The following is a 21,446-nucleotide window of genomic DNA, read 5'->3' as shown; positions in this document are numbered from 1 at the left end:
TGAGAGAAAAGAAACTTACTACAACTTCATTACTTGGACCCAGAATTTCTTGCCACTTCATCATTAGATCCTCCTCGTCAAAGGGTGTTCGCTCCATCCCTTGGATAACAAGACAAAAGTATGAATACAGAAAACAACATCAAAGGCAAGTTTGCCATAAGCAATTCAACAGCCAGCAAAGCGAAATACATTTCAAACAATTTGCAAAGTACTGATGTTGACTTCAAGATCAGACCTTCTGAAACAAAAACTTTTCATCTCGGGATTACCTCACCGTGTGTTTTGCTAGTCAGTGTGTTCCTGACGACCGTAACCCTTATCTGTCGGATGTGTGCCCAGTATCTCTGCTGGCGTACTTAAAGAAGAATCCCTGCCTCCGAGCCCCTACCATGTTTGTCTTCTGGAAGCTGATCCGCGGCTGGGCTGACATCAGATCCTTCACTCTTTGTCTGCGGCGGCTTTTCATCTGCGGCGACTGTAAACACACAATGAATAGTGAGACAGACGGAAGTGGGCAAGCGACACAGACACATGACAGTAGAGACAGCCACTTGAAAAAAAAAACGTCTACTTTCCACTAACAACACACACACACCCAAAAAGCATATTTGAAATACTGTCTTTATATTTGATACTACTTTATTCTTCCAAAATAGTTTGAGCATCTCCGACTCTTTTTGTAATGACGATCACCCACCTAACTCATTTCCTTATTGGTCTGAAGAAGGGTTACGTGCTCTTGCTGATGTTATCCATAATGGCTGACTCTAAACGTTCCAGTACTTCAAACATCTGTTTCATGACCCTGGTACGTTGTTTTTTTAGAACTCATTGCCACGGTTTATGTCTTTGGAGTTCCACAGGGCACCAAAGTGGGCGCCCATGAAATGACTACCCATGCGCCCGAGAAAGCCACGGTTTACACCGTTCACCGGCACCGTTTAAGTGCGAACATAAAAACGAATGCTAGCTCATGGTACGCAAGAAGGAGCTCAACAACCTTAACACTGAGTTGACAATAATTTAAGTGTCATTCATTTATTTCGTTAATCCCAACCATTTAAATGACCCATCCCAAGTTTCATCAAACTTGTGATACCATGCCCAGTAAATTAGCTCAAATATGTTCTTACTCACCAAACTATTCTGTGTTTATAACAAGGGAGCTCCAGGGACATAGCATCATATATGCACTGATGTCCTTTTTATTATCTGTAATACTCAAAAGTGCTGGTTTCACAGCAGCCAAGACAATCCTGACCCTCTCGGTCTTGTCGGCTTCTGGCTGCTAGTACTTCTGCAGGTTTTTTGGGCTTGAACTTCCTGTTGCCAGATCAAATCACTTTCAAGCTCCATCTATCACTATTGGCACAACTCATGCAAGTTGCTTTTCCTGCTTCTGTAGTGGCCTGGAGGTCCTGTCAGGACTGGGGATGAGAATCTTTATGTTTACTCTCTTGTCTGTCTTGTTTAATGGCAACATCGTAAAGAAATGCGAGGGGAAAAAAAGCCATTTAAAAAAAGAAGTACATGATAGATACTAGCACACACATGCAGACCTCAGTTGTAACTCAATTGTCAATGTCTTAGCTGTGTGGATACCCTGTCAAACGTTGGGCATCACATGCTGATTTATTATTGGATATAGTTCAGGGTCGAAACATGATGGAAAGCTTTGTGTTCTTTCTTTAGAAATGTGGTTGTTGGGTCAGTTCAGCCTGTGCAGTATAATAGCGAATGAGACGGGTAGGATCTGACAGGAATTGTTTGATTATGTGTTGACATGTCTGAGAGAACAGTTTTGTCCTCTCAGCCTTTGTCAGTGATAATTACTAATGAGTGCATTTCACTTTCTTAGGAAGGGAAGATGGCCAATGATGTGGGCATACTCATTATATTGCTATTATTAAGAGGAGTCCTCTAACAGGCAAAACGTAATCAGTTCAGTGTCAAATATTCAATCAAAAATATTAATAAATATATACTTCTGTCAAAGAATGAAGACACCTGCTGCATATTCAGTAGAAGGCCACTTTTCTGGTTCTATAATAAATCACAATGTTGACATCAATTTGGACTCCCTTTCAGTGCAACTCAAGTCAGTGTGGTTTTATATGCGGCAGGAAAATATTCTGTTTCTGTATTTCAACTATATTGATAAAAGTGATGGAAATTTCCATTTGGAGTCACTCGTTACTGCATCATAAAACCACCTGTCTGAGACACATTTGCATATCAAATGACAACTTCTTTTTGACAGGGTGATGAGCAACTGGGAATGGGGTTTTTCGTCTGTCCTCATTAAATTTCTCTCACTTCATCCTTCCTACCTTGAGCAGCCTCCTCGGCGTTCTTCCTCTCCAGCTCCAGCTCCATCATGACGACAGTGGTGGTGGGGATGATGGTGGAAGGGAGCGGGACGGTGACAACGGGGGCCACATTAGGGGGGATCTCCTCAGGCCTGAAGCCCCGCCGGATCAGCTTAAGGTGGACTGTCTGGCCTGTGTGTCTGAGCACTTCCACTGCCTGCTGATTGGTGTATCCCTGGATGTTTACGCAATCCACCTGCAGGGGTCGATCATTTGTGAGCCCATGGATTAAACAGGAGCCTGAACAGCTTGTGCTGACATTGTGAGTGTGAATCGACATTTATATTCTTGTTTGATGGAAGTGGAACTGAAACAACATAAATCAAAGTGATTATAAATACCAGCAGGGGTAGAAACAGAGTGCTGCACATGACTATTCCCATCTACTTTAGCCATTAACTTAATTTATTTTGATCATTTAAGACGGGTAAAAACTGTCAGTCAATTAGGTGTTTTATTCCGTTCTTAAGTTCCCAAAGCACATTAACGTTTACGCTTAAGAACAGAACTCAATCAGGCACACATGAACACCAATACACCACTGCAAACAAGAGTCTGTGAGAACTTTAGAAAACAAAGGGCAACATCAAACTCGTGTTTCAAATGATGCAAGAAATTACACTTCGTTGTTAATGTCCTGAAGTAATGAAATGAAAAACTGAATTGCTCAGTGTGCTAATTCAAGTCTTATATTCAGTCACAGGGGGAAAAAAACACTTTTATGAATCAGTTAATTGTGAATTAGTCATCTCAGAATTCCCCTCCATTGATTAAATGTGATTACTATAATAGATTATATTAAACATTCACTGCATTTGTTGCCTCATGCAACAGCAAACAGACTGCAAGAGCTACAAAGAGCAGAATTGATACTTACAGCTATTATCTGGTCTCCAACATGAATACGGCCATCTTGATCTACGGCACTGTCTTTTGTTATGCTCTTAACAAAAATGCCAGAGGGCTCTGAGGAGTCAGACCAAGAACAGAACAAATTAAAGAGATGGAAGACCATAACCATGAATCATGACATTAAGAGCCAGGGAGAAAAAGCAAACAGATGTTTCATTTGATGTTCAAAGTCAGGGCTAGTGAGCATCTTTAAATATCACAGTACACAACTCGTCAAAAGATGATGTGATGAACCCAGTGCACTTGAGCTAACCTTGGAAAAACAAAGACTTTTAATAATGCAAGGCCATTCAATCGTCAATTTGATTCAATAAATATCACAGCTTTAATAACAGGCTGTCTGTGGTCCCATTGTGTTGTAGCTTCTTGCTACATTTTATAAAAGTGAAAATATGAAGTCTGCGATTCACTCAAAACAATCGGCTGTTAAACAAACGCTCTGTAGACCTGGATGCTGATACCGGGTTCATCACAACCAGCAACCGCTTTCATATTCCACGCTTGATCCAGTGATTATAGGCGAGAATGAATTCATCATTGCAACTTATACGAGCATTTAGTGAAGCGCGGAAGCAATTAAGCTTCAATATGACACTGTAATTGAAACGGTCATCTACTCTGAAAAGGGGAAGGCCGCCATTTCTCACCTGCATTTCTATCTCCAACATAGCCAGCAATAGTGATCCCCAGTCCCTGGGTGTTCTTGGTAAGACTCACATCAAATGCTTCGTCCTCCTCTTCCTCATAGCCCTGTGAAAAATGAAAGTAAAGGATGATATATTTGACAACAGCAGAAAAGCAAATCACGGCATCCGACTGCACCACGTGGGCCGCAAAATACCTTTTTTTTCCAGCGCTCTGAACCTGTTCTCATATAATCATAAAATCACAGCTAATATGTGCAATACAAAGGGTATGATGTCAGTCCTGTAGTGAGTCACTACATTTTATTCATGTTTAAATCGGGTTGAGCACTGAGTAGCCATGAAATTGCTGCTTTTGAAAAAAAGTAAAGTGACATCTGCTCTGCGGTGAGTGTGAGTCACAGGCAACCTGCTATTTCTTCAATTCCATTCATTCAGGGCCGTCGTGGTCGGAACGGATAGAACTGGAGATGACAGACCTGAACTGAAGCTCTGAATCATCATCTTGGCTATTTGTTACAGAGAAACTGCTTTCTGACCGCTTGCTATACTGATACTCCAAATATTTCAACCAATTTCAACGTGACACATTTTCCACATTGTCAGAATTTGAATGGATTTTCTGCTGTCTTTTTTGGTTCTTACCTGTTCGTTGACAGTGGGGAGCACCGCGGGCATGACGGCAGAGACAGAGGGGCTCTCGTCCACAGGACCCCTGGTAACCACCAGCTTCACCCTGTCACCACACTGCCTGAGGACCTGGGCCACCTGTTCGCTGCCCATGCCGTGCAGGTCAGTGTCTCCGATCCTCAGGATGTGGTCCCCACTGCGCAGGCGGCCATCCTGCAGTCGAAAAAAAAGTATGTTTTCTGACTTAGTCTTCAATAGAACCCATAATGACACTATCGCTACCAAACAAAAGACAAAGAGTGACAGTTAATTATGTGCTTGCTTGCAATTCTCATTATACCTAACTGACAAGAGCCATCTCTCTGGAACATTGAAAGTGTCATAAAATACAACAAAAAAAAGCCATTTTATGGAAAACACTGTATAAACAACTATTAACAAGGCGCAACACTCTGAAAGCAAATTCCCAAAGAAAGTCGGGAGGCATTCATGCAATCACCTGATCAGCTATGCCTCCAGGAAGGATGGTTTTCACAATAACCCCAGTGGTCCTTCCTCCCACAATACCGAAGCCGAGTCCAGTGCCATCGTTGACCAGCTCAATCGTTTCCACGTGCTGCCACTAGGTGGAGCAAAAGACAAGAATCAATAAAGCGAAAAAAGTTGGGGGCGTGCAAATACAAGTTTTTCTACATGAGTGTGAGAGTGTATCTTTACCGCACTGGAGCTGGCTGACAGTGTACTGGCAGCCGAGGGCGTGCGGGACACCGCAGGACTGACCAGCTGAGGTATTGGTCCTCTAGCCACAGCGAGCTGCACCCTCTCTGGCGCACTCTGCAGGATTCCTATAGCCTGCTGGTGGGTCACTCTCTGGTCCAGGAGCTGGCCGTTGATGGCGAGGATCTGGTCAGCTTCTTTGAGCTTCCCATCACTGTGGGGGGGGGGGGGGGTAGCATGGAGTGTCGCAGTGAGGGAGAGAGAGAGGGGTATGGTACGCTAAATGGTGCCAAAGCCTCTGATATCTAATTATTTTATATTATGTTCTTATTTGAGTAACATTAATGTAATGAAAGGTTTCAATTTGAAGAAAACATCTCAAAGCCACACACTTCGCACAAAATAATTTAAAAAAAGTTGTAAAAACTTAATTTTCATTTCTAGTAAAATAGGCCAATTTGAAATATTCCAGAACATCTGTATCAGTCCCCGACGTCTCAAATCCTTAATTCTTCAACAAATGGCCAAAAATGCTGAAACATTTTCTGGAATGTTGACTTTGTCAGGATACGATTTTAATCTTTGAAGAATGGAATGTTGGGTCTCACGTACCAGTCAGCCACACTTCCTGGTTGAATTTCCTGGATGAAGATGCCGAGCTCTCCTCGGGTCTCGCTCTTTAGGCCCACCACGCTGAAGCCCAGACCTCCTGATTCTGGCTTTTGTAGGTCCACTTGAGTCACGCAGCGCCCCTGGGTCGTACACACACACACACACACACACACATACGTATATATATACACATACAGTATCCATACAATTTTGCTCTGTGCTGATTCACTGAAGCATCAAAGCTGCCTTTAGAAGTCTATTTGAAGTGCCTCAAGAGAAAAGAACGCAGTGTGCAGCCTGTACTCCTCTTTGACTGTCTTCGGATATTTGGTTTGAGTGAAGAAAGAGCTAATCATGAAAATCGACCTGCTTACAGATGAGGTGCTGACTTTTGTGTGTGTGTTAAAATGAACTGCACAACGATTGCTTTGGCTTTACAGTCGTCCATACCTGCGCCATGTCGTTAATAAGCTGTTCGAATTCTTCACACGAGGCCTTGCCATTGATGAGTGTAGAAGCTGATACGTCTGAGATGGCAACATGGCCGCCGTTGGGTTTGACTGCTGCATCATGATCGCTGAGGTCACTCCCACTCGATACTGGGACACTCTCCTGGAAAAAGAAAATTGCAGATGTGTCACTGACTTATTGTTCTAATATGCATTTTCTACTAAATAACTAAATATAAATGTGATGTTGTCTGTTGAATTTCAGCAAAAATGCACCTGCAGAGAGCGGCAATTACTGGCTGCCAGCCAAAGACAATTAAAAGTCCACCAAATATCATCATGATGTATTCCTCCTGTGGACGTAAACATTCAGCAAGTTTAATTTGAGACACCAAAACGCTGAAGTCCGGGTGTCTAAACCACTGGGATGACGGATAGTTTGTTATCCCACAATGATTCGCTGGATCTATGGCAGCCTAATCCTTCAGGGTATAATGGCTCTTAGCTGATGTTCCAACAATGACTAGTAGGCTCCAAATACAATATTTCTATCATGGTGGGGGGGGGGGGAGCATCGCTGGCCATCTGGATGCCTTACTAGGCTTTGCTTTTAATTACTGCAATGACTTTACTTGTATGACAGATGAATGACATGAACGAGACAACTACATAAAACCGGGTTTTTCCAATTGCATGAGCCAAAGGGCATAATGTTCGTGGCCATCTGAACTGGATTTAAAAGGACGGATATAGCACACAGCAATCATTTCATAAACACTCCATTTGGCATATGGCATCGCCGAGCTAAAGCTGTCCTTCTGCATTTGCATTTTGGGACGTTGACTGCACAACTTTCAGCTTGGGGAGCGTGTACTGTAAGTTATGCCTCCTTTAAAGACAGTCCCTGCAGTCCCTGTCCTGTCCAAACTGCATTGGACAGGACACATCAGTGCTGCGACTGCAAACGCAACCCTGTGGGTCGAGCTAACGCAGCATAGCATGCTGCTAAGTTGCTGCTGTCCTCATGCGCGAGCTTTGTTAGCTGGGGCCTGGCTAAGAGGATTAAAGTTCCAGTTTGGTTCTTGCACATTTGAGAAATTGTTTCTGCCCCACTTCATACAGTGGCCTCTTTCTCATTGGAGAGCGGGGCCTGGTCGCCATAGCGACATGGGCTGTGCAAGGCCTAACTAGCAGAGCCAGAAGACGGACAGAGTGTGTGTGTGTGTGTGTGGCTCTTGTCTCACAACAAAACACACCCTCTCTCCAAATTGGTTCTGCTTAAAGGGGACAAACAAGTGCAGTTGGGTTTGGAAGCTCTATAAAAACATAACGCCGGCTTGTTGCAGATTCTGACATGTGTCTCTTTATCGTTTTTTTACAACATGGAATCGGTCCATTTCAAAATCTGAGGGGAATTTGTGATGAATGGCTGCTTGATAAATGTTGCTTAGTGAAACAAACGCATGCATCAGCAAACACAGACTCACACACGCGCGCACATACAGTAGGCGGAATGCACCTCTTTTGAAATAAGCTGAATCACCAGCACACACGAAAATGCCAGTACGGCCTTTATAATCTAAATTCCACAAGGGGTAAAAAAAAAAAAAGCTCGAGCATCCCTGCCTCCCACTGCATAGCTGGAATATTTTCGTCTGTATTTCTGAAACGCTTACCCTGGCCCCTTTCCACTGTGACTTAAGAGCTCTTTCCCTCCACTCAAATGTGCTATTCTCCATGGAGAGAATCAGCTTGAAAAAAGAGTTCCTGGCTTAGACCAAGTATCTCTGCTCGTGCACCCATATTATTTCTGGCTCGTGTGAACCCTGACAGCAATTTGGCCACAGCAGCAACACTATTGGGGATGGGGGGGGGGGATTTAAAAACGGAATCAGTGAGGTCACCCAGGGAACGGGACGAGATAAAGGCACTGGCAACTGTGGAGGGCGTAGGAAATATTACATATACTACAGGTAATGCGACGGTTTAAGTTTGTTTACATTGTGCGCAAGACTCCAGCACTTGTCGACACTAACACAAGAGCTATGCCTGTCACTTTATATTACCCCTGCCTCAGCCCCAGCTCATCCAACATCATGATAATAAAAAATAGATGGACAAGCTCTTATTCCTCATTAAACATGACCACTTCTGTTTATGTTACTCTTCTGTGCTAACAAAGTATGACGCTGCCATCTGGCATTTTGGCCGTTTATACTCGTATACTGACGACGCAGAACTCTAAATGATCATAACCTTGTAACCTTCCACGGGGCCTTGGAACCCTGGGAACCCGGCATCACTCATTTGTATGCAGCATTGTCATTCTAATTGAACGTGTTCACAGTCTCGAAGGCCCGGTGAGGCTTAAAACAATGAATACGGCATTGTTTGTTAAAACTTGTAACAGATGAAATAGACCTGTGGTCGTGCTTATTGCATTATTATGAATGGCTGGACACAAAGTGCATACCGTGACATCGTTTTCAGTTTACCTGGTCTCTGAGATGCTGGACAGACTTCTGCAAGGCCAGGATCTGGTGGAAGAGGGGGCTCTGGAGCACTGATTTGAGCAGGCTGAGCTTCTCCTCGGTGGGCACCTCCCCCCGCTCCTTCAGCTTGGCCTGGAGACGCTCCACCGCCTGCAAGGCACGCTGTGTATCTGCAAGCCGTCGCATTATTTCAGTGACGGCACCGGCCGGATCGAAGGAGTGGACGCGGCGGGGAGAAGCAGGCGTGGTGGAGATAGAGGTGATGAGGACAGAGGCTTTATCAGTTCATGGGCAGAGATAGTGAGACGGCGAGGGGTGTTTGGACATAGGCACATGTATTCATTTAAATTTCATTTGTTTAGAATAAGATAAACCATATTCCTATACCTTTTAAGATATGTCTTTATGTTTACAATGACATGTAAATAAGCAAGGTGGAAGGAAGAAATCGCATAGCATCACGTATGTCTTCAGCATGGAAATGTTTCCTTTTTTTTTTGCCTTGAGGGTCAATGGTGGGTTTCACAGGAGCATTGAATGGGTATCGGCAGTAAAAGAAGAAAGAACCAGACCCCTCCACCGATTGCTTGCTGGACCCAGCATAAGCCCCACAATGGAGCAACTCCAGAGTGGCTTGTTAGTGTGGACGGGCCGGCCCAACGTCATCTGGACAAAAATAAAGCAATTTCCGAAGCCCACCAACGGTGACTAACATCTTATAGGGCACAAGGTCCAAAGCACTTTTTGCACCTAGAAGCTTTGTTGTTCGAACGAAGGATGTAAACAAGCCAATAACACTGGGGTCTCAGCGAGTTTTCTTCTTCTTCTGCTCTCCACTTGTCCTGTATCATTGTCATTGCCCCCACCTCAGTTCGCATAATGAAGAGTACATCATGAACATAACTGTTTTGAGTGAAATTATAGAGAAAAAAATAATATTTCCAGCTATACACTGAGTGTTTATATGCATGCAGACAAATACATAGTAATCAGATTACGGAAACAAGTGTATTGGAGTGAATTTTATCAGACTTTCTGAGAAATTTGAGTTAGTGTGTGCTTATTATTATCAATTTAGATGACATAATTCAAAATATCATGATCATTATCATGTTGAATTATTGCCCAGCCCTATGTGACGGCACAGTCATCCGTACTCTTTTGGTTGGACATACAGTAAGTATATGGTCAACATGCCAGTCTTGAGAGTGACCACTGATTGCAGCTTTAAACAAAAGAAGCTGGCAAGCACCAGTTTGGCTCCATGTTTGACAGTTGGGACACTTGCAGCTCTATGGGGACAAACAAACAATCAAGTATGTGGCAACATAATCCGATATGGCAGCATTGGCGGTCCCCCCACGCCTTGAACTGAATCCAGTGCCTCTTAACTCTGGTTGAGAGAAACTCACAGCAGAAGCCAAAACACGGATGCCGAGCCAGCAAAGACGGACACCCGATTGACAAAACGAAACGCTTCTCCAAGAAAAACCACTTGTCTAAGAAATTAAGATTCAAATTTAAAAAGGCACAGTTGGTGTGTGGAGGCAATATTTCCCGTTTGTCTTGTTTATTATGGTTGCGATGAATCGTAAATAAGTTGAGCATTTGGTATAAAAAAAGTGATTACTTACCCATTGTTTCTATCATTTTTTGAACTCCAGTTGAACGCGGTTTCTCCCCATCAACAGCAATTTCAAACGTACCCCTTTTTCAAGGCCTGCAAAGAACAACACTTTGTTTTCGCATGGATAATGCACTTTAGAAACCTTTTTGGGGATATTTGTTGGAATTATTATTTCAGACCGACAGTAATCAATGCATTCAAAGCTCTAACGCGCTCTCTCAAAGTGTCTTCCACAACACACTTGATCCAAACAAGAAGTAAGAGCCGGAGCGCTCATTCTCCTCTGAACCAGCCTCTTAGACACCTCTACTCGAAAAAGTCGACATGAAAGAGAAAATGGATTTATTTCCATTCCATCAGGGCCATATTTATCTCTTAAAAAATGCTTCATCATAACATCACAGAGTAACCCATTGTGCTGAAGAACTGTAGGCTATTTACTCAGTCCACAGCGCAATGGTGTAGCCTGTCTGTGTAAGCACACATCTACTGCAGGTTGTTCGTTTCCGTATATTTGACGAATGCTCTTATTATTGGTGGATCATCAATTTGTAATTTACATTCATTCAGTGCACTTTGGCAGTAGTAGTATGCACGACAAGTCAGCAGTCTTTTAAGACCCTACGTGCATGATAGCAGTGCAGCAACGATTACGATTTAGATTTATTTTCTTCCGACAATCAAAGTTTATATGGACTTTTATCTTTTGTGCTATTAGGCTCAAAATATATACAAGATATATTGAAGGTCCTCATTCTTTCATGACCCGCCGTAACGTCATACATCTGATTTATACACTGTGCGACAGTTCAGTAGACGATACACATAAACATGTTGCCATTTGTCACATGCTTGAATCAGAGAAGAATCAGTGAAGCATCGCACCTTTGAAGACAAATGGCAACGTGTGAAGGTGTTTTTGTCATGGCCATCAACTCCCATCTTAGGAACGTCACACTCGACGAGTAGTGGCTTTGTTACAAGCATGACATGACTCTGTGAGACATTACGCGATTAAAGGAGATTGGTAAGACAATTAAAAGCCATATATAGAATAGCTACAGTACAACAGGATCACCACAGCGCTGGTTTGTGGCCACTGTGTATGTTATTTATCCAACAACTATGAATTAATAGGATGTACTGGTGTCCAAAATAAACTCAGTTTTGAATAATTCAGGTTAATGCTTCAATTGTGGTCTTGGGCTTTAGCGGTCTGTCTATGTAAGTGGGTTTATATGTTTTCTGATGCTATTACAGTAATATGGCTTTAATAATTACAGGTGTTGCTTTCAGGGACCTCTAACACATTGTCCTTTCAAATGTATTGGAGGTATATGGTTCATATTCTTAACAGGAGTGATTCACTCTTTAGGTTGCACATATCCAGTTGCTTGTAATGATTCACAGAAGGCCTACGGAACTAATTCGCTCCTGTTACACGGTGGACTTCAACCAAAATAACAACAACGGGAGCTTGACGGTGGCATTTATCCTCCGAAAATAGTCGTTGGTGAAGTCACGCGTGAGCTTCGCCGTGGACACAAATAGCCAATAACGGCGTTGTCACGTTATCGTGCAGCTCTTCTCCAAAACAATAGGAAACGTCGGCCGAGAACGTATACTCATTTAACATGTATTCATCTTAATAAAGCGCTTGCTTCGATAGATAGTATGTGTAAATACAGTCAGGTATTGCTGGTATTTTTGAATAAAGTCGCAAAAGCGTTCGGGACAATCCGCTTTTCTCAACTCCTCCTCCTCCTCCTCCTCCTCATCTCCTCCAGGGAGCAAAGCAACAGGCTTCCGAGAGGGAGACGGTGAAGAAGTTGCACAGTATTGCTGGTTATTGGGTTTGCAAAAACAACTCCCACGGTGGTTACTTACAGGGGCGGGATATGGTTCCATCTTGAAAAGAAACACTGAAAGCTATTTTAATCCCGTCTTTCTTGTTTTAGCAAACCACCGCGACAACAGGCGTCTCAGAATATTCCCCCTCTCATTAGCGACATTGTAGCTTTTTGCAAAACGACTCTTGCCGAAGTTGTTGTATTTAAAAAGAACAAAAAAAAAATCTTCAATCACATTTCATCGCGCGAAACATGTCAGAAAAGAACCACTTACATGAGTGTGGAGCGTTTCCCGTCGCGGCCGCCGGTATCCTATCCTCTGCTGTCCTGCGGCTAACGGCGCACTGCCGCTGACTGGGGCTTAAAGATGGGGCGTAGTGTAACTCGATCCTCTATGGACATTTTCCGCGATAGCGGAGCACAGAGAGCGTTGAGCTGGGACAGAAGCGCCGCTTGCTGGTGGCCCACGAGCCTGAGACGTTGGGCCTGTTTGCCAGCTCCAGTGCTGAACAAGGCCAGGATTCATTCGTCAATGCTTGTCCCAAAGTGGAATTTTTTAACTGACGTGGATATTGGATGTTTGTGATCAAATTGAATTAATATTCAGGGCAGATTATTTTCCATATGTAGTTCCTGAAGGATAGTAAATATCACGGTGTGTTGTGAGGTCTATCTCCATTTCTCACAGTCTCTCCATCTCTGCTTTCTACCGAATGCACATCAGTGTCTTTTAAAGTGCACAGCTCAGTTTAAGCACGAGCAGTAATAAAACATATGAACATCTAACTTGTACATCACCAAGACTGCTGGTTTACCAAATGGCTTACTTCCCCACGGCCCAAGGCACCCAGGGGCCCTAGATGAAATATTGTCGTCAGCAGTGTGCACTTAAAAGGTACTCTGTGCAATATTTAGAGCATTGATATAGCAGCAAACTGGCCGTGCGTGTTCGTTAGTGAACGTGAGTGCACGTGTGCATGCCCCACCGGTTGGCTTTGCGTCCGCCGCTCAGCCCCTGCGCTCATGCAGCGGTTTCAAGCTGATAAAACCGACCATTTCATTAAAGTTAACCTTCAAGGATAACTTTTTAACACGTAGGTTTGTAAGACAAAATGACAAAACCTTTGCTGTTTTGTCAAAGGAAACTGAATTAAGTCCTTGAAAAGATAGCATTTGAGGACACTTGGCCTGAGTAGCCCATAAGTGTCACGGATGGAGTAGTGCACTGTTTATACACCCTTGAGCAAAATATTATAGTCTGTATCTTAAATATAGCCCGATTATAAAGGAAGAATAATACAGCTTTCATTCTTTTTAGACATACTGGAGTCATGAAGGGCAAATAAGTAAGAAAGCAGACCTGAATTCGTCACTGTTGGCCGATTACAAACATTGCTGCAGGGTATCCATTCTTGGCAGAATTGACACAAACTGGTGTTGTGATTCAGATTCAATCAGCGTCTGATTAACACCATCTTTTGGTGAATCAGGCCCATGGGTCGGGCAAGCTTCGTGTGGTGCATTCCGATCACATACTCATTTACATATTTAGTTTATCTATAGACCACACACCAAACACTGTAATACTGTACAAGTAAGATACCGCATTCAAGTGCAATAAGCAATATGTGGTGTGATTTTGATTCCAAGAGGAACGGAGAGTATTTTTAGGCCCAGGAAGCACCTTGGAAAAGGACACAGCATCCTGATAGAACCAGAACTATCTGCCTGTGTCCTGTTTACAGGATTATGCTCTCCATTTCAGGCGGCAATGCGCCATGTTTATCAAATTTGATATGAGATGTTTCTCGAAATGAAATGTATCAAATGCCCACTGGGATAGAGGCTGTTGCCTGTTAAGACATGACTCAGATCCAATAGCACCAAAATAGCAAAGCTCTGATTATATTTGCATTGTTGTTCCCATCACTGTAAAGCAAAAGAGAAGGTCTGTGTCGCAGGTATTGGTTGGTCAGGTCGATGCCACCGAGCTGTTGATCTGCCCGATGTGACCCTGAATAACTTTCAGCTTTCATGGATCAAGACGCCCAGAGGGGAGCAAGGCAGGCCACTGTGTAAGAAGTCATTCCAACAAGGGAGAAAGGGATTCAAGCTGCTTTCAGAGAGCTGACACTGACTAAATCCCTTCACCATTTCTATCTTTACTTCTACCTCCCTCTTATCCACCCTAAAACTCCCCTCTTACTTTGACAACAAGCCACTTTTGTGTGGGAGGTCTGACTCAGCCAAACGGTAAAAGAGACAAGAGATTGGAACAAGAAAGAGAGGAAGAAAAAAGATCTCCGCTCGGTGCTATAGGCAGCCTCAGCGGTTTGTATTTTTATGCCTGCCTATCACGAGCCCTCAGCAATAGGCATTGTTTGAGACCGCTTAGTGACACCAGATCTGTGGTAACTGGATGCAAATCTGCTCATTCTTAGGTGGAGGTTTTCATTTCATTTGTTCATTTCATTAACCTTTTTAAATGGACCAATTCAGCCGAGTTAAAGCGGAAGCCGAATAGGTCAATTGGTGTATTTTGTGTCAGAGAATACACCAATTTACCTGATATGTGGCGGCCACTGTGAGATGTCGTCCATGACTACCATCCGCATTCAAATAGCCTTTGGAAGTGTAACATCCCAAAAGATGTTATGATTAGTATTTTTCATACAATAGGGCGAGAGAGAGAGAGAGAGAGAATGCTCTATAAATATAAAATAGAAATTGTTTTTCGCTGCGGCCCATTTCATGCCCATTCGGACATGAAAATAAAATCCATTGTCCACATTTTGCGATAACTGCTGAAGTGGTAACCTTCAGTTTCCTCTGGTGTTTGGCCATAATGCAGAGCTGAACTCTCCGATATATAGTACGAGTATGAGAGCTGGGTTTGCGGGACAAAGGTCCTGGATAGCACATGGAAAGCCTCCTAGAATATTTGTTTGCCTTGTTTTTTCCACAAATGTTCAAATGAAAGAGCCCAACATACAATGGAAAAAGGTATCCTCTCCTCAACGCGACAGCACACAATGCTTCATTGATGAGTGAAAGCAAGTGGGGGGAGAAAAAAAAAGAAAAATTGTCTCATAAATGCATTTCAGACTGAATAGAAGTGTGTTGTGAGTAATTGTGATTGGGGTCAATTGGTGTCAATGCGTGCGATTGCTTGCTAGGTCGTTGATTGTTAACCTGTCATGGTAGCTTATTATGAGCCGTTTCTTTTTGCCTCCATCTTCTTTTCAAGTTTCTGTAACATCACAAGAAGAAAAATGACAACCTGTATCATGCACTTGAAAGAGCTTTTAGAAGCAGTCACCTGACCTCCGTATATATCTGACAGTCACAATTAGGGCCCTGAAGCGCTGAATGTCCCACGAAGCCAATTGCTTATTAATTGCACACTGAGTCACAACAGGGTGAGGTGAGCAGCAGCAGTGAGGATAAATAATAACAGCGTTTGCAAAGGTTGGAAAAAAAAAAATCTGATGAATGAAATGTCAACTCATTTTTTAAATGTAAGTGTTGTCATTGCTGAGGAAGAAAATATCATATTTTTGTTCATCTGCATAATAAGGCAGTTGTTGTGCCTCTCTTGGATCTATTATAAAGACATTTAGAACTGCATTGATGATTACATTCGACTCGCATATCTATAGCATCTGTTTTTGTCAAAGATAAATTGCAAAGCCAGACTTTGGCAAAACGCCGCAGGTCATTTAATTACACTTACTGCTGTTTTTTGAAGATGCATTCTGTTTCCTCAAAGACTTTTCTATCCGTCTGCAACAAAATATATGTTCAGCGAGCTGCAAATTAAAACAAGAAGGATGTGTAAACCTGTTTCCCACATTTCTTTTTATCGGCCGAACAAAGACGGGTCCTTAGTTTAGGACAATTTAAAATGATTATATAATGATGGCGATTAGGCGATACAAATTCAAAAGAGGTGGAAAAAAATATCGACAAGCAGGAAGCAACTTTCAGGAGTTCCACATGATTTTGTCACATGGTAAATGGAACCAGACCTAAGCAATCATAGATTTTGTTCTTATTATAAATGCTTTTAGTGTTTCTGTGTTTACCATGTAAAGTGTCTTTGAGTGCCTTTTAAATAAATAAAATGTATTGTTATTGTTATTTAGCCAGCCAGTTGACTTTAGGGCTGTACGGACACACCGAACTCACAGCACCTGCACCATGTAACAGTCAGCTGTTCAATCAATGTCTGTGCGCCTGAGGTGGTGAGACACATGTCGGCTACTTGTGTTGTGTTCATGCTCATCATTTGTGTATAAACACTGCGGTCAAGTCAGCAGACACTTAAATTTGAGTGCGCCTATATGCTGAAATTCACGGTAAACGCATTCAAACGGCACAGTTCGGGAGCGAGCGAAGGACTTTGCAAAGTTAGCGGAAAGATTAACGTGAAACAACATCCGGTTTTCAAAATAGGATGTCAACGAAGCGTATACAAATTGCATTTGTGGAAATAAGATTAAATGAATTATATTAACATTAGGTATAAAACATGAAGGGAAAATTGTGAACTAAATTGTGTCTTTATTCTTTCATTTGAGGGTTGCTGGGAAGATAATGAAATTAATAATATCTGACTTACTGATATATATGTGTTCAGGACATTTCTGACCACATCCAAACACAAATCAAATATGTTAACTGTACCAATTAAGATATATTATGAAGTACAAACAGCTAATTTCTGAAATGTTTAAGGTGCTATGAAAATATGTCCATACAATGACTGATGTATATGTATTCTGGACTCCACACAGACTGAAAATCAGACATTTTTACTGTACTAATTAGTAAATATTTCAAAGTAAATGTCATACAGTTGTACCAAGAAACAGATACATTTCTGAATATTTGAACGGAGATCTGAGTGTCTGGTGAGTTCCCTGCGGTATATACACACAGTACATGTTTCAGAACTACTCCTGCTTTTAGTCGTAATGAAATTTAAAGCCAACTGTGTGAAAGTGATGATGTGCATTAAACGTGTCTTGCTCATTGGTGTACCCGATAAAGAGAGACACTTTTTATTATACATATATTTTACTTTTTATTTTATGACAACTGATAACGTCAACAGTTGGTCGTCCTCTCGTCAACGTTCAGCAGTGAGCACACCTGGATCTAACATTTAACAATGAAACAGCACGGCGTTATCTTCTAATTAGCCGAAAGGAGTCATCCTGATGTGAGACACTTTGAGAAAGATAAGAGACAGATTTAGCCTCTTCTCTCATCCCATTTTCTTCATGCGATTGGAGACCTTGATGTGATCTGTGGCTGTTCGCGATGGGAAATGGGGCATAGGACAACTATACTGGAACGATGAAAGTTTAAGGACACTACAGCATGTTGAAACCCTTTATATTTACTTCTTGACAAGACGGAAACTGTCTATTGTGTACATGCTCTCGATTTGTAGATTTATTTGCCAAGTCACAACATATAGGAGACACCGAACAAAGAATGTGAATTAAAATAGCTTTACTTGTTGGTATGTTTAATAGAGTATCAGAATCAGCTTTATTGGCCATGTATGTGTATGCATACAGAATATACAAATAAATAAGAACATATAAAACAAGGACATGAAAGACAACAAAGTAGAACTGAGAAACTAAGCATAAACATTTAACATTTGACTCCTATGTAAAATATATATCGAATAATACATATGAACATAAGAGCAATGACAATATATTTGGGATATTCGTGCAGAACAGTGGTAATATGGAGGTGCAGTTTGTCTGATTAATTATTCATGAGAGTGACAGCCAGCGGAAAGGAGCTTTTCCTGTGTCTGGTGGTTTTGGCGTACAGTGCTCGTATATTAGTATCCTAATATATATTCTCATCATTTAATATTTTGAGATCACACTTGAGACGTGCAGACTGGTAATATCGTCATGGGGCTCTAAAAACCAGCGTGTTGAAATTCAGGACAGTCTGTGGGTCTAAGTAGCCCTTTTTTCACAGAACACAGCTTGACTTGTCACAGCAGAGAAAGCACAGGTGTAAATCATGGAATTATTAATGGCTCAATTCAATTTAGCTGCGTTGATTCCAGGGCCCTGGTATTGCGCGTGTTGGCTCACTGCCACTCTCAATGGAACACCTGAATGGAACAGAGCCGTCGTTCATGTTAATCGTAACACCTGTGCCTTTCCTGCAATGACGTGTCAAAATATCTGCTGTGAAAAAGGCCCTTTGGCAATGTAATGTGTTTTTCTCGGCACACATCCAGCAGACGCGGAGCAACATCAGCATTTGTTTTGGAGTCATATTTCTGGTCACCGAAAATGTAAGTCCAATATTCTGTTCTCCTGAGGAAAACATCCGGCCGTTTTACCCCCCGAAAGCTCGAGTGTGCTGACGCTAATTGCTAAATTGGTCTGATGTGTAGTTCTGGCAAGGTAATATTCGCTTCCAGTCCATTTTTTAGACCTTGAAACAGCTGGCTTCTGTGGCTGTAATTACTGCAGAAGCACAGAAAGTTGCCCATAACTTCATAAATTCAAGTTGCTAACACATGCATGTAATTGTGTAGAAGAGGCTTAGCTTTGTACAGTGGCAGCTGACATTAGCGAGCTAACAAAACACACTGAAGCTCGAGTTAAGTTGTAGTTGAAGTCCTCCAGCATTCTAGGAAATGCACTCATTATTCAGTTTTACCCCGAGAGTTTATGAAAATAAATTGATTCCACTGTGTATGGTTGTTGAATATGTTAGCTGGAGCTTAAATACAATTAATCTAGCTTAGCTAACGCTTATAAAAGGCTGGAAGCCGGGAGAAACCGCTAGTATGGCTCTCTCTAAGGTTAAAAAATAAGCAAATTAATTAACACGTATCTAATTTATTGATTTCATTTAACATTGACTAATGTTACTGTTTCCATCCGCTCAATACTCTCATGTCTGTGCTGTTTCCTGGCACCCTCACTGTTCGGCACTGGACTGACATTTTCATATTTTTGTCTCCATACAGATGAGACACACTGTGTTAATTAGTGAGCTTTCGAGGAGCTGGTAGGCATATATTTCAACTTTGTAGAGAACCGGGTTAGCGGGTTCCTCTGCCTCCGGTCGTGAAGCGAATTGCCTCCCACTTCCTCCTCCTTAAGTAACCTGAGAGTTATATTGATCATTTCATTTAACTATCTGTAGCCTTCAAAAGTTGGATAAAGTCCTTTTCATAATTACAGTCTGAGCAATTGCCGAAAACATGAGTCTCATGAACTGAATTGACCAATTTTTGCATCCCCATATTTGATGGTAGTTCCTTCTCTGGACTCCAGGCTCTCTAAAGGGAATGAATGTATCTTAAATCCGTCTAGAGTTTACTGATGATTGAAAATAGTCGAATGTGTGGTCGTCTTTGTCTCGGGCCAAAACCAATCTGGATAACATGTCAAAATCTCAGAAACGCCGCCATCTTTTCAGCTTTCCAGTGATCTAATTTCAAAGCGAACTCTGTGGAAATCCATCCCACCCATGAGAACTCTCAAACCGGAGAAGTAGAAAGGACACGTATCCTTCTTTGTGTCTGTTTGAATAGCTGCATGTTTGATCTCTACTCTCCCAAACATATCTCCACCTTTAAATAACATGAATGAACTGAACTTTTAGAAATAAACTTTTGAACAAGTTTGTACATTTTCCATGTTGTGCAAAAAAAAAAACTGAGCGCAACGAGCAGACTGTTCTGAACCACTGCAATGTGGGTCGAAGGAAGACCCTTTTTAGCACAAAGCTCCAGTGTTGTGCCTTGTGTGGTGTCTCTGTATATGTGCTGTTTTTTTTTTGTTTTTTTGCTGCAGCGATTTTTCAAGTTTAAAGAAAGTTAAATAATGAACACACCCAGCAGAAATTAGTATTTTCTTTCCTGTGTTCCACGCACACAAGGAGACGCACACACACACACACACACACGACCTTTGCCTCCATGACAGTAGGTGTGTGTATCTGGCCCAGCTCTCCCACACACACACTCGCAGCAGACGCTCTAGCTCGAGGAGAGGGAGTTATCGATCCAGCTTTTAATTTCACCACGTTGAATACTCTTTTTCTTTTTTAAGTTTGTGTCAAAATCATTATCGCGCTATTCATTAGGACACAAACTAATCGAAAGGGAAATTGTTGTCACTGATTAAATTATAAAAACAAATTCTATTAGGGCTGCCTCCAATATGTCTTAGTCATCATATGAATGCGATTTAAACGAGAAACTTTTACCTTGATCCAAAAAGAGGCGAATACGTCCACTCCCACACACGTCAATCACGACCAGCACGTTGGAATGCACTGCGTTAACCGACTCGCGCCGGCTCGACCATCTTCTTGTTTTGAGCCATTTTAGTAAGACGTAATCAGTAACTGATTCTAAAATCAACTTCATAAAAAATGTAAATGTTTTTTTGCTGTATCTCGTCCCTTATTGAATTGAATTCAATTCAAGCTTTTTTTGCTGTAAAATGGAATATTCCCTTGTTGAAGAATTAAGGCCAGAAAGATCCGTAGGTGTTGCTCGGTGAAGTTCATCGCAGCTGATGTAATGTTGGATGTAGGCAGGCACGTCGTGCCCACTGACTGTGGGGTGTCATGTGCGTGCACGCACTGAAGTCAACTATTTTAACACCTTAAGAAACATCTCCGAAATTAAGTTTAATTGTGCAAGATGTCAGGAGATGTTGTACCAAAAATATTGGTTGAAATACTCATTTGTTTTCACCATAACAAAGTCAAAAATGTTCTCACATGTACGTGTATGCTGAGGTGGCTGTGTTCATTCTTCCTCTTTCTACTGGCCCATGAAGCAATTTCTCTGTTTGACCAACTGTTGAAAGAAATAAGAACAAGGCACGGTCCCCGATCTGTGCAAAATTATGAATTGAATTATCAAGTCTGGATCTTTGTCCGGGAAGTTGAGTACATCGATTTATTGTTACTTCTTTAGTTCTGGAAATGCAGCCAACTAGATGTATCCCTTTCCTCAACAAAGGGATTTTCCTCAACAGCTTTATATTTGGCAGGAGTTTCTTACAACCGCATGGTGAGTCGCTGTACAGGGGTTTTATGGTGCATGTGCATCACTTTATGGCGTTCAATTAT

At 42.0% G+C, this 21,446-nt stretch overlaps 1 protein-coding gene across 5 annotated transcripts in view; it reads right to left on the bottom strand.

The window, feature by feature from the left end:
• The window catches only part of mpdz (multiple PDZ domain crumbs cell polarity complex component), a 40,909-nt gene extending 28,277 nt beyond the window's left edge, over positions 1–12,632 (bottom strand). For all 5 annotated transcript variants that reach the window (XM_079295406.1, XM_079295408.1, XM_079295409.1 and 2 more), the window contains exons 1-13: positions 12,577–12,632; positions 10,460–10,545; positions 8,829–8,995; positions 6,335–6,496; positions 5,885–6,024; positions 5,273–5,486; positions 5,055–5,177; positions 4,571–4,768; positions 3,929–4,031; positions 3,247–3,335; positions 2,331–2,565; positions 389–475; positions 20–99 (exon numbers count right to left, since the gene is read on the bottom strand). In XM_079295406.1, the coding sequence (XP_079151532.1) occupies positions 20–99; positions 389–475; positions 2,331–2,565; positions 3,247–3,335; positions 3,929–4,031; positions 4,571–4,768; positions 5,055–5,177; positions 5,273–5,486; positions 5,885–6,024; positions 6,335–6,496; positions 8,829–8,995; positions 10,460–10,475 (1,614 nt within the window). In that variant the 5' untranslated portion in view covers positions 10,476–10,545; positions 12,577–12,632. The remainder of the gene's footprint in view (positions 1–19; positions 100–388; positions 476–2,330; positions 2,566–3,246; positions 3,336–3,928; positions 4,032–4,570; positions 4,769–5,054; positions 5,178–5,272; positions 5,487–5,884; positions 6,025–6,334; positions 6,497–8,828; positions 8,996–10,459; positions 10,546–12,576) is intronic.
• Positions 12,633–21,446: the final 8,814 nt, after the last annotated feature.

Source organism: Melanostigma gelatinosum (genome assembly GCF_949748355.1).
Source record: "Melanostigma gelatinosum genome assembly, chromosome: 23".
Taxonomy (NCBI): Eukaryota; Metazoa; Chordata; class Actinopteri; order Perciformes; family Zoarcidae; genus Melanostigma; species Melanostigma gelatinosum.
Note: the sequence above shows the minus strand (reverse complement) of the source record. Positions and strands in the feature narration are given on the sequence as shown.